At 42.1% G+C, this 14,409-nt stretch overlaps 1 protein-coding gene across 1 annotated transcript in view; it reads left to right on the forward strand.

The window, feature by feature from the left end:
- The window catches only part of FGL1 (fibrinogen like 1), a 47,937-nt gene that overhangs the window by 23,103 nt on the left and 10,425 nt on the right, over window positions 1-14,409 (forward strand). Inside the window, exons 3-4 of the mRNA XM_029910699.1 lie at window positions 3,845-4,025; window positions 9,540-9,699. Coding sequence (XP_029766559.1) covers window positions 3,845-4,025; window positions 9,540-9,699 — 341 coding nt within the window. The remainder of the gene's footprint in view (window positions 1-3,844; window positions 4,026-9,539; window positions 9,700-14,409) is intronic.

A 14,409-nucleotide genomic window follows, 5' to 3' on the forward strand; every position in this document is an offset into this window, starting at 1 on the left:
CATCATAGCAAGCTATTTGCTTGCTTCTGCTCCAGACCTTGCCTTGCTGTGAGCCACAGACTCTGCTACTTGCCTCCTCTATGCAACTCAGTACCTGACCCTGACTTCCAGGCATCCTGACTCTGCCTGACCTGACCTGACCCTGACTCTGCTACTTGCCTTCTATCTGCAACTCAGTTCTTGACCCTAACTTCCTAGCATCTTGACCTGGCTTGACCCAACTCTGCTACTCATCTCCTGACTGCAACTTGGTAACTGACCCATACATGCAGGCTGTCCCAGGCCCAGCCCTGACACAGACAGGCTGAGATTTTAGTTTGGACAGAAAGAGACAGGTCTGGAGCAAAGAGGTACATCTCTAAGGGCTAGTCTACACTGGCAATGTTAAAGCACTGCCATGGCTCTTCCAGCGCTCTAAAAAAAACACCTTCATGAAGGGCATAGCTTCTAGCGCTGGGAGCCATGCTCCCAGTGCTGGTGCACTGTCTACACTGGTGCTTTATAGTGCTGAAACTTGCTGTGCTCAGGGGGTGTTTTTAGTTGCAACGCTGTAAAGTGCCAGTGTAGACAAGCCCTAAGTTGTAGAGATAGTAGTTAAATTTGTGTTTGTGGATGAGATTACCCAAAGTAAAGATATGGTGTAGAGGGAGAATAGAAGAGGACAAAGGACAGAGCCCTGTGGAACCCTCAGAGAAAGCTGAGGATATCCTCCAAAGGACCCTCTGAAGGAGCAATTAGAGAGGTAGGAGGACAACCAGGAGAGAGCAGAGTCATAGAAGCCAAGGGAGGACAAGATTTCAAGAAGAAGAGTATGGTTGACTCTGTCGAAGGTGGCTAACTGGTCAAAGAGAATGAGGATGGAGTTCTGATCCTCAGCTTTGGCTAAAAGGTCATCTGTAAAATTATGATAATACTTCCCTACATCCCAGGAGTGTTTAGAGGCTTAATTAATTATTTTTTGAAGCCCTCAGTTCTTCATTTGAAATCCATTACAGAAACAAAAAATATTGTATAATTATTAAAAATAATTATTAAGATCCTACATGCCTAAATTTTCCAAACCCTCTAACTTTGTCACCCACAGTTCTGCAAAAACTCACATTTTTGAGTGCAAATGCTTCTGTGCATGAAAACTAAGCAGCCAGACCTCTAACTGCTTGACAGTACTGCAAGTACTGTATGTGTGTGCAAGATCCACAAGCAGTTATGTGTGTAATATTGTCAGAGCAAATGTGGCATCTGTGCTGAGGGCACTTTGAAAATTTGGCTCGTATTATTTTGGGCTTTGCTGATGAAGAGCCAGTAGAGGGAGCATGAGTGTTTTACACTTAAATCAAATGGGATAAGAAATACAGTCAAAACTAGTAGTATGCTGTGAGGCAAAAGTGCCCATTCCCTGAAGCTGAAAAAAGTACCTTCGCTCATAAGTCATCTGTAAGAATTTTGCAGTAAGAATCACTTGACCAACAAGGACCATCTCATAAGTGATGCTCATCAGCTTTCCAGGAGTACATTACTGTATTGTCTATCACTGTGCCCATTAATACTGACATCTGGAAAAGATTTTTAAGGCACTATTCAAATAAGTTAGGGCTCTGGGGGTTAATAGGCCACTGGAGGGCTTTTGTGTGTCTTCTGGTGAGGTTTAGGATTTGGTCAACTAGCTCATCTCACAACTTCTTGTGGCCAAAGGTCCTACTGCCTGCTCAGCATGGCTTAGGTGCAGGCAGCCAGCTGGTACAGAACTTACTCCATAGCTGAATCTGGTCCAAAGATCTTTACTGAGTTTTCAAAAATGCATATCACTGGCACACGCAGTAAACCCTCTGCTTTTCAACAGGTTCCTAAAAAAACTACCTTATCCTGCCATATGTTTTCCAGGCTGCTAACCATCATCATATACTGGATTACAACAGAGTATGAATTAAATTAAAAGCAAACATCTGAGACACAACACAAACATTTGAAATGAAGACATGTAATCAGGATTGCGCTGCAGAGACAACTTGCCTGAAGCAACAAATACTCATCTAAGGGAACCTTGAATATTAAAAGACAATAACATTTTATATAAAAAATCATAACAAACCCCTTTGAAGTGATTATTTATCACTTGCCTAAAAAGATCAACTCTTCTCTCTTTTCAATCTCCTACTATAAGTTGGTCAACAAAGTGAATTGCATCCTCTAGAGTGAAAAAGCAATGAGGTCTGGCCTCCTGTAATAATATTGAGTCTTACCAGAAACAATGGGCCATATCTATGTAAAATGGATCATGAGTGTTTATTGGTTGTAGTAAAAGCCCCTCTGCTTTTTAACTAACGCTATAGTAAAATCATGTGTTAACATCATAGTTTGTGGAATCTTATGAGTGCTGTGTGTCTTAATTAACAATCCTATTCTCAGAGCTGTACAGACATTAATGATGGTGCTGATTCACCAACAAGGAAGCAAATCTATGGAGAAATTGTTGGTTTGTGCTGCATTTGGATGTACTGGAGGGAACCTATGTTTGTCAAATTGAATAGGACAAAATTAGCATAGAAATAAATTAATTTTTTTCCAAGCTTTTGCAACAGTGTGAATTGAGTGCAAAACACTACTATTATGCAGCATACACACAGAGAAATTAAATAAAAACATAGATTCTCTTGCAGGAAGGTTGCAGCCATCGCACTTCATTTCTGAGAATTCAGAATGATAATACTCAAGAACCTGAAAACAGACTGCGCCCTAAGGCAGCAAGGCACAGTTCACCTGACTTTGCTTTAAGCTGGCTCGGTCCAGAATGACATTGATGGTACACTTTGCTCCAGACCGCCCTAGCCAGCGAGCAGGACTAGGATCCCCCCTCCACCACTACCACTCAGACTGATAGCTTGTGATTCCAACACAGTCTTCAATACACTAAAATTACCAGATCAGAATGCAGTAGTATAGTCAAGGGTAAACAAAGTTTACCCACTTCTCATTGGGGAATATGGAGTGTAGGTGAGTTTACCCATATTTATTTATTTATTTATGTATGTATGTATGTATGTGCCACCACACCACTGCCAGAATGTTAGCATTTCACACCAGCCTTGCCCTAGTGTAACTGGTTAAATGAGTAGTAGGATGTTACTGAATCAGGTTCTTTGTACTTAGCATTTATTCTTCATGTTCATCAACAACTTGTGAATGATCATAATTTTTTTTTGTGAGCACTGGCACTGCATGTGGAGCTGCACAATCCATGCATAAAGGAAGTCCGAGTCCCTATCCTAAGAACCTTGTACTATAAAATGAAATGAAAGACAGACATAATGGCGTTTAGACAGCAAAGCTGTAAAAATACCAGTGTTCAGATTATATTTCCTGAGACCCTTGGGGATCTACAAGGTTTGGGGAAAATCCCACTACCTGTTCTCCTGGGACTTAAATCCTGTCCCTGACAGGAAGATGTGGGGGAGGCAATCTCTATGAAGGGATCCTTACAGTAACATTCTCCACCAGAGTCTATTCCTGCAGATTTTACTGTGGGAGTGGATCATCCATCCCCATGATATAAGGGCTGGTCTCTAAGTGGTGTACATTTCTTATTTATAAAATATATAAATTTTGGATTATTGTTTAAAGACTCCATGGAAGAAGTGTGTTTTAAGGAGAGGTCTGAGAAAGTGATGGTGGATGTTTGGCCACTCTAATATACTCGATAACTTTAAATAAAGGGGGGGCAGGCTAATCATAATCAATTTCTACAGTGATTGGTGAGAACTGCCTTCTTGAATTAAGTGGTTTATTAATGCTAAACACACTGTGACAAATGTTAACTCTACAAGCAAAAGTGCATTTTCCCCTCTAGACTCTACAGAGTTGTTTTCAAGAGCAGCTGAGGCTCAAGGCCCAGGTGAGACTTCTGGAGTATCGTGTGAAACAGCAGCAGGTAAAAATTGTGCGGCTCTTACAGGAGAAGGAGATTCAATACCGTGACAATGGAGATGAAAACAGTGTTATTGACCTGGGAGAAAAAAGACAATACGCAGGTCAGAATTTATTTCTTCTTTTCACATTGTGTCTATTTGAACTAGTGTATATATGTTTCCATGGCCAGTGCAACTGAGACTCCAGCATTACAGTCATGCTTTAAAATTCCCCCAAGAAACTGTCCCACCAAGACATAGCATTCAGCTGTTATCCAGGCCTTTGTTGTCTTGAGATCAGATTGTGCAATGCATTCTACATGGAGCTACACCTTGAAATGGTCCAGAAACTGAAGTTGGTGCAGAATGTTCCAGCATGCTTTTTAAAATGAAATCTTGCCAGGAACATATTACACCTGTGCTCTAGATCTGTACTAGCTACCTGTTGGCTTCTGTGTAGATTTTAAGGTGATAACCTTAGACTTTAAGGTGACCTACAGAACCTAAGAAGCCTGACAGTTACCTATCCAAGAATCCACCTCTCCCCCATTGTGTTACTGCTACAGCTGCAGTGAATGATGGCATTCAAGATGGAGCTTCCCTCAGTATAAAATAAAAGGGGCTGTTTGACAGGGTGTTTTCCATGAGGGCCCCACAACTTTGGACCTCACTTCCCACCATCTCAGTCCAAAGCAGCTGCTCTGTTGACATTAAAATTCTAAACCAGGTGAAACGCTAATAAAAAAAAGTGTAATGAAGATATACCTATCTCATAGAGATGCAAGGGACTCTGAAAGGTCATGGAGTCCAGCCCCCTGCCTTCACTAGCAGGACCAGTACTGATATTTGCCCCAGATTCCTAAGTGGCCCCTTCAAGGATTGAACTCACAACCCTTGGTTTAGTAAGGCAATGCTCAAACCACTGAGCTATCCCTCCCCCATATTAGTAGGGAAAGAATTTTCCATACTTTAAAGAACATGATACAAATAAAGGAATTAAAAAAAACCCCATAGCTATGGTCTGTTGTTTAGAGCCACATTCTTTAGGAATATAAACAGAGCCTGAGCTAAGAGACTGAAGAGAAAGGGCAAAGCCCTTTCAAACATGTTTTTAATAATATTTTTTCAGCTGAAGAATGAGTCTAACTCCCAACTGTTTTCAATTTAATTTTAGGAACACCCAGCAATGCAATACTATATGTCTTGATTTCTTCCAGAAGCATAGACACTAGCAGCTTAACCAGGACACATGAAGCAAGATCACATAGAACAATAAACGTTAATAAAACTTTAGAATCCTATTACTGGGTGACCAGAAGCCAGTACAGACTTCATATAATTTTTATTTGTATTTGTGACCTTAGATTTAGTTTGGCTGATGATTTCATTATTCAACTAGATTCTGGGCTCTACTCCAGCTGCTTTGTGCCAGCAGATCTAGCCCCTGCAGGATCCTCCCCACAAGTGCTATACAGCTACAATGGTAGGAACAGGACTACCTCTAGCATTGAAGAACACAAAGGTGACTTAAAGCCACCATTTCATAAACCGTCCTGCCCTGTGCTGAGCTCAGCTCAGCTGGAATGGAGGATTTGATCCTCTGATTTTTGCTACCTTAAGGGTATTGTTAAAATGAGACATAAATAACAGATAGTCAGCTAGGACTGCCACTTTTCTAATGGCTGGTAACCGGACCCTCAAGGCCCTGCACCCGTCTCTGCCTCTTCCCCCCCAAGGCCCTGCCCCATCATTCGCCCCTCTCCCGCCTTCCTCCTGTAGGATTGCTGCTTCTGAGGTACATCTGCTCACACATCCTAGGGGTAATAAGCACAATCTGCACACACATAGGGGGATTTTCATTTACACTCATTTGAATTTCTTCATTTCCACACACATGCAGACAGTGGGAAGTTTGCTTCATTAGCACACTGGTTCTGGGGAGCAGGGGAAGAGAGCTCTCCCTTTGCACATGCAGCTGAGGTTAAAGGGAGGACTCCCCCTACATTTACATGGCTGCCTAGATTGGAGGAGAGACTCCACTTATTTGCACTAGTACCTAAGAGAGAAGAAGGTCCCACCCACTTGCACACACAGTGGATGTGTGGAAGGAAGAGAAACAGGTGCTTCCCCATTTGCAGCACACCCACCCAGTTCCTGTGTCCCGCCAAACTCCAGGCTGAGAAACTTTCCGAACTTTCCCCAGTTGGGCTGTTGGGAGAGGGTGGGGCAGGGAGGGCTGCGGGCTGTGATTCGCTGAGTGGCAGGGCGCTCAGCTATGATTGGCTGGGCTCTGTCCCCCTCCTCACGAGGGTGGTGTGCATTCTCTGGGTAAGCGTCTCTCAAATCAGCAGTGAGCAAGTTTTCACAGATCAAAAAAATCGGACATCAAGGCTTGTGAAATGGTACCTGGACACACAAGCTGAAACCCGGACTGTCCGGGTGAAATCCAGATGGGTGGCAATCTTATAGTCAGCTAACAGAAACCTTCCTTTCTTCCTTTCCCTTCATGGCCTGCTAAATCTGTGTCTAATATTAGCCAAGTCTAGACAAACACTAACACATGTCAACCAATTACCATCTCCAGTCCCACTGAAGGAGGAGTGAAAGACTAGGAAGGACAGTGGACATAGACCACCATACAATGACTAAATCACTGAAAATATTTTAAAAAGTGTACTTAGAGACCAGATTTCCAAAGGTATTTAGGAGCCTAGGGATGGCAATAGGCACCTATTAGTATTTCCAAAGGTGCCTAGCCAGGTTAAATGCCTAATTCCCATTGAAAGTCAGCGTTAGACACCTAACCTGCTTAAGGGCTTGTGAAAATCCCACAAGGCACTAATCTGCATCTTTAGGCACTTAAATGCCTTTGTAAACCTGGCTGAACGTGAATATGAATGCCCAATTGTCCGTACAGATGAGATTTTTTTTCAGTTAAGAGCCTGATCTAAGTGCATCCTGTAACTGTTGTTATTTTTTGTCTTAAAGTAGCATCTAGAGGCCCTAACTGAGAGCAGGGCCTCATTGTGTTAGGCACTGTACATAAACCTCATAAAGCTATGCAGAGCTTGCACTTTAAAATGGACGAGACAAAAGGTGGATGAAAGGAAGGCAGTGCTGAGTACCCTGAACTCCCACTGAAGTAAATCAGCAGGGTCTCGCAGCACAATTATAGGATTGGGCCCCATTTCATTATCTCTTCTAATATTCAGAGCGCCATATTTCACACATTATTGCCACATTAACTAGCAAGATATGGAGAACTTAATTATGGTTGGGTTTTTGTCGTCTCTGGTACTATAAAGAAAAAGCCCCAAACATATCCCTCCCTTTCCCCATTTGTCCTGTCAACAATGCATCACATTCATTATTAAAACCATTCTGCCAGTGGAAGCAACCCATGCTGGGTGTGAAGCTCTGGTTTTGATCTAACATCTATAATGCTTACAGGACAGTGAGACTCTTTTAGGGCCTGAAAAATATTGTTACAGCTGAAGAGCATTTTAAGGCAGATAACACACCCATGAGAAGATATGTTATAAATTGTTATAATGTTATAAATTGTCAGCCACTTGTTCTAGTCCAAGGCACCATACTAGCAGTCAAGGGTTCAAAAAGAGAAAAGCTTAATCACAGATTCATATTGAATATCTTCTGTTTCTATAAAAGATGAAGCTACTTTGATAGTTTTAAAGACATTTGTGTTGTAAGAGTACAGCAGGTTTGTTGCAATTCTAAATAAAATCTTCTCTTCCTTCTGTCACTACCTGATAGGGTGACCAGACAGCAAGTGTGAAAAATCGGGACAGGGGCTAGGGGGTAATAGGATCCTATATAAGAAAAAGACCCCAAAATCGGGACTATCCCTATAAAATTGGGACATCTGGTCACCCTACTACCTGAGTCCTAAAGGACCAAATCTATCCATAATGTAGATCCATTGACGTCAATGGAATCATACCAAGAGTGAATTTAGTCCAGTGTGCCCAATATGCTCTCCTCTCTGCATGCTGCTGTCTCCACTGTTCAGCTACAGTTTCCCCATATCAGGGGAAGAGTCAATACAGACACAAGCAGTTTCTTAGACAGGAAGGTTTGGATGCTTGGATAGCTGAATTTCCAGTGTATATTATATATATTCCATCCTACAGCATGACATGCCTTCTTATAATAAAGGCACGTCCTCCTCCCTGTGCCAACCCCTAAAACCAAGATTTCACCCCACAGTATTTGGGGGAGAATCTCCCTTTCTGCAATACTATTGGCCCCTTTATACAGGAGTAAAGGTCACTGGATTGCTGTATTTATTAAGAGTAATATCATTGTTGGTGGGGGTGGTTATGTATTTGTATAGCATCCACAGTTCACAGGGCACTTCACAGAAAAATGAGGCGGTAAGGTCCTTGCCCCACAGGGCCCAAACCCAGTCCAGCTCTACAGTCATGCACAGGCATCTTCAAGGAGCTGAGCGCCATCATGCACAGTGGATGCAACTGGTGTTAGGTCGTCAAATCCTGCTCTTCCACCTGCGTAGAAGAGGAGGCAGGATTTTCCTTTTACTAAAAAGTAATGTAAATTAAGGGAGGTAGGTGCCAGTTCAGCCAAACACTTAAGCATGTGTTTAAAATTAAGCATACTCTTAAGTACTTTGCAGACTTGGGACTCTGCTGAGAAAATCATGAGTGTTTGAAAATTTGAGGCTATACTCTAAACTAGTGAAACATTCTTTACATTCCTCCCATCGACTGGCTTAGATCTTATTTACATTACTTTTTTCTACTATAGTCTGTTCAAACCCTAGCACAGTAATTTGTTTTCAGTATAAACTGTTTATTTTCTGGTCTAAAATGCACTGGGGCTTTCACAAGGGAGAAAGAAAATAGTTCAGAATGTTCTAAACTGGCCAGCAAATGCAATTAAAAAAACAAAATGTTGGCTGAATCCCAGCCAACGTGTTGATAAAGTTCTGAGAGGTAAATCTTACAGTTAATCACCTCTACCTTTGCCAGGAAAAACAGAGAGTTGAAAATTATACGTCTTTCCTGTGTAACTGACAGCTTGATGGTAGATTAGATATAAACAAAGAACTCCTTTCATATAAAAATTAACTCCTACGAGGAAAAAAAAGATTATAGAATTATATAATTATTGTGCATTCATTGGGCCCGATTCTCCCGTTGCCCTGAACTTTAGTCAGTTACTTATACCAATGCAAAGTAAGAGCAAAATAGTATAAAATCACATGGGAACATTTTACACACTGGAGTAAGTGAGTTTGGACTTATTTTGTAAAAGGTGCAATAGTGTACCTGGTTCAATGTTTGTTATTTTTCTCCTAACAGTGTTATTTTTCTCCGTCCTGCTGTTTGTGGCTATTCTACAATGAGCAAAATTCTGTAGCCCCCTCAGTACACGGAAATCCCACTGAAGTTAGTGGGTATTTTTATATTTGGGGAGGCTGTACAAACATGTAATTATGGTAATTGATGAAAATGATAAAAACACAAAGATAATATGCAAGTTTTATATTTTTACCATACATTGATTATGTTGATAAAGGTCCTCTTTGGGAAGCTTGTTTTTACTAATAAGTACAGGACTGAAAAAATCTGTTTTCAACTGATATTTTGAAAGCAGATTGTGCAGAGATCTACAACGATGGACATAAACGCAGTGGATTTTACAAGATGAAACCTCTCCAGAGCCCTAGTGCGTTCCTCGCCTACTGTGACATGTCAGAAGGGGGAGGCTGGACTGTTTTTCAGAGACGTTCTGATGGCAGCCAGAAATTTGATAGGTAGGTGTTGGAGCCAGCAGTTATAGTTACAAACAAATCGCAGGCATCCAAGGCCAGGGGGGACCAAGTTAAACATTAACTCTAAAGCTATCCCTGTAAGGGACTATCAGCGGTGAAAAGAGAAGGATGATGATTTTGTATGTAAGTCACCAGACTGGAATGCCAAAGTTCTTGGTTCAACTCCTGACTTTGCCTCAGACTCTGTGTGGCCCTGGGTAAGTTATTTAGGCCCAATTTAAAGTAGTTAAGAATGAACCCAACATTTAAGCATCTTTTAACAACAATCCACTGAAGCCCTTGAGACTACACCTGTGCTTTAAACAGGCACACATTTAAGTATCTTGTTGAATTAAGGTCTTAATTTTTTTGTTCCTCATTTGTAAAACAGGGATAATAGTAACTACCTCACAGTGTTGCAAGGATAAAATCAATAATGCTTGAGGTGCTCTGATACTGTGATGATGCGGGGGTATGTAAGTACCTGGATGCTGTACCTAGGAAAGGGGACAATATACCTAAATTGGATTTATGAGCTGCTGTTCCTTTCCCCATTTATCCTGTCCAAATGAATTCTGGCTATATCCTCTCTAATTAGAACACCCACTGATTATCAGGAACACTGGCCTAATTATTTGTAGTTAACACTACAGACACATTAAATTCTAACCATAGTAGGCCACAGCAAAAATGGTCATTTGCTGCACTGGGGTATTTTCTTTTACAGCAGTATTTGTGGTAATTCAGATGTTCATAGCACCACTGTCCCACTGTGTGTAACTAAGTTCATTTTCATGTCTTAATAAGCACTGCCATAGTATTTGACATGTTTAGAGTTCTATGCAAATACTAAACTAGGGAATCCTTTAAAAAAACTCTGTGAGGCAGGTAAGTATATATTAAAAATAGTTGGAAAATGCACAATTTTGCAGGAGAGAGTGTTCTGTGGAAAACCTGGTCTTTTCAGCAAAAAATTGAAAACCAAAATACACCTCTACCCCGATATAACGCTACCCGATATAACACGAATTCAGATATAACGCAGTAAAGCCGTGCTCCGGGGGGTGGGGCTGCGCACTCCGGCGGATCAAAGCAAGTTCGATACAACGTGGTTTCACCTATAATGCGGTAAGATTTATTGGCTCCCAAGGACAGCATTATATTGGGGTAGAGGTGTAGTTTGATTCAGAAATGACGTTTCAGTGCCCCATAGGAGTGGTAATTCAGGTTCCTCATGCTTCTGTTCTCCTCTATAGGCCAAGCTCCTGGGTTGGGCTACATCTCCCATGATGTACCACAGGAATTAGGGAATCCCTGGCTGTGGTGCATCATGAGAGGTGGAGTCTGGCTGGGGAGCCCAACATATAGAGGAGAATGGGAACACGAGGCAACTGAACTACAACTCTCATGAGTCACCATGGTGGCATATCTGAAAAAAAATATTTATGTACTTGGCTGAAATATTTCAATTTTTGGCTGAAAAACAAAATCTCATTGGTTTTCAGGCATTTTTTTGTGTGCATGGGTTTTCAGGGTTGGCGAGTTGTATGGGCCCATGGTGCCCGTGCTCCAGCAAAATTCAGGGCCACAGTAGGCTGATTGCTGCGCTTGCAGAGGAAGGGAGGAGGCACAGGAGCATGGCAGGCCTCTCCCCCCCCCCTCCCCCGGCAGGCGACTCTGAGGAGGCTTATCCTGTCTGGACATCCTGAACAGCAGCCTGGGGCTTGGGTGAGTGTCGTGCCGGGAGGGAGGGGGAGGAGAGGGAGGGAGGTTCCTCCCCCAGAGCTCGCTGCTGCTGGTGGGGAGAGGGCTGGGGGGAGTCCTCCTCTCTGGCCCTAGCCCCAGGGCAGCCTGCCTGCTGCACCCTAAAGTTTGAACTCCTCATACCTGGCCCAGCCCTACCCCAGAGCCCGCACCCCCAGCCAGCGCCCACACCCCCCTGCACCCCAACCCTCTGCCCCAGCCCTGAGCCCACTCCTGCACTGTGAACCCCTCATCCCCAGCCCCATTCTTTGCTTAGGAGTTGGCATTTCTTTCCTTTGTTCTTTATAAGTGATTCTTAGGGGTGCATTGCTGTGGGTGCTAGACTGTCTGATTTGTAGGCCTTGTCTGCACTCGGTTATTTTACACCAACATAGCTGCATTTGTGCAAGCCCCTAGTGTAAACAATCCATGCCCAGTTAACCATGACTTGTGCTGGCACAGTTTATCTCCATGTGAAACCCCAGTGTAAACAAGCCCTTAGTAAGGTGACAACTCCACTTTATCTAAAAAATTAGTTTTATAAAAACAAACCCTTAAGACCCACAGAAAAATGTTCCCCCGTTATTCTTTTAAATTCCATTGAAAACACTGGTTTTACAGCAAGGACAAATTTCCATCAAGTGTTCGCAAATCAAACGTTACAGCACTGAGAACTTGGAAGCACCTTAATTGATTTTCATTGTCCAAGATAAGAGATGCACAGACTGTGAGAAAATCATAAATAGGTAAAGAAATACTTGTTTACAATATTAGGCTTTCAGGCTGGCCATGTCCCCAACAATAGAGTTTTGCTTTTACCTCCCTGTGCACATTAATGAAGATTTACCCTTTTAGATTCCTTTCATCTTGGTTACTAGGCTGAAATAGTTGTGTAACAGTTAAAACAACAAATCCAGTTAAATTGGTGTACATCCCCAGTAGTAATGCTCTGCACAGCCATGTCAATAAGCCAGTTCTGCCTGCTCTCCAGCCTGGGAGAGGAAAGGAATGTCTTACCCCTCATCTCCAGCCCCACCCCAGAGCCCAAACCCCCAGCCAGAGCCCTCACCCCAGAGCCTGCACCCCAGCCTTGAGCCCCCTCCTGCACCATGAACCCCTCATCCCCATACCCCAACCCTCTGCCCGAGCCCCTCCCACACCCCAAACCTCTCATCCCTAGCCTCACTCCAGAGCCCTCATCCCTAGCCAAAGCCCTCATCCCCCCACATCCCAACCCTCTGCCCCAGCCCTGAGCCCCCTCCTGCACCATGAACCCCTCATCCTCAGCCCCACACCACAGCCCTCACCCCCGCACGGCAACCCTCTGCCCTACCCTGAGCCTCCTCCCACACTCCAAACCCCTCAGCCCCACCCTATTAATTTTGTGTAATAATAATCAACAATGGATAAATTCTTAATAAAGTTACCCAGAGAAAAAGAACAAAGTGATGCCTGAGTTCGACACCCAGCTTGCAAACTGAAGTTATACAAAAGAAAGATGCGGCAAATCTAAAAGATAAGAAAAGGAGCTTCCATCAATCAAATCTATCAAGATTTACATGGTTGGAGTACAATAGTGAATTAGACAGAGCTTTTTGCCTTTGAGGGTTATTGATCCAAGAGTGCTTGGTTGTATCTGTATTCAAAAGAGTATTAATAAAGTTGATATTCTTAGTTAAATAAATTTTTCTTACAATAGTGATATTGTGTAATACAGGGAAACTGTTAAACATTTACTGTTTCCAGTCCATTTTTACATTATTTTAAAAATATAGATATCAGCTTACAAGGCAGGTGGGGGATGGGGGACTTGGACCTGTGGGGGACTTTGGCACCACCAAAAATTATAAACCTGCCGCCACTGTGGGTTTTGTTGTGGTTTGTTTTATTTTATAAATAGGTTTACAGGCATGAAGGGTCTATGAAAAAGTTTAAACTTTCTATGTAAAGCAGGTACTACTTGGGGAGAAATTATTTTGTTGAAAACCCAATTTTGTGGCAAATTTTTTTTTGACAAAAATTTTAACTAGTTTTAGTAAATATTACTATCCTGATTTTATAAATGGGGAAAACTGAGGTACAAAAAGGTTAGAGACACAGTAAGTCAATCTGGGAAAGGGAAGTTTAGAATTCAGCAGCTCAAAGTCCTGATTCCCAGCCCTGTGTTCAGTCTGCCAGACCATACTGAGTCCAATATGGTTTTAATATTGTTACATAATTCATACTCAGTTAACTTTAATGATGTTACATGCACTACCCTGTTACCCATATGTTCCTGATAATCTTTGCAGTCTCATGACCTAGTCTGTAATAACACACTGTAGTAAATGAAGATCTTTAAATGTCTGACACTTTGCTTACTTCTTTTAATTGTACTGAGTACACCTTGTATTATCCATTATGTATTTCATAGGGCATGCTTGGCTAGCCTCTTTTTACAAACTCTTAAACCTCACTGCTAGATATCTCTACAGTCACCAGTAAACAATACTTTAACATACAGAAACACAAGTGAATCTTGAGGCAAGTTAATTATTAGCACATTTTCACAGTCAGATATTGCCATTTCATATGACATAAGCTAGCAGTGTATTTGGTTTTATTGTCAGTTGATATCTACAGTAATTTTGTGTCTTTGCTCTATTTCACTAACTTATTTTCCCTTTTTAAATGCACTAAATACCAGTAGGAAAAGTGTTCTTCTGGAATTGTTGTACTTTTAATCTAAAAACTACTCAGCACATTTTATGTATTAACATAACTAGTCCTCACAATACCCTTGTGGGGGCGGGGGGTTGATCCTGAGAGAGGCTGAGCATCTGCAAGTAGGCGAAAAGTGAGCAATACTATTTTTATTTTTCAGATGGGGGGAAATAAGGTTTTGGTTCATTGATTGACTGAAATTGAATTACTGTGCCTTTACAGTGATGTAACTGAGATCAGTATTAACCCCAAAGAGATTACAGTAAG

This window comes from Terrapene carolina, unplaced genomic scaffold (genome assembly GCF_002925995.2).
Source record: "Terrapene carolina triunguis isolate 2854851 unplaced genomic scaffold, T_m_triunguis-2.0 Scaffold66, whole genome shotgun sequence".
NCBI classification, from domain to species: domain Eukaryota; kingdom Metazoa; phylum Chordata; order Testudines; family Emydidae; genus Terrapene; species Terrapene triunguis.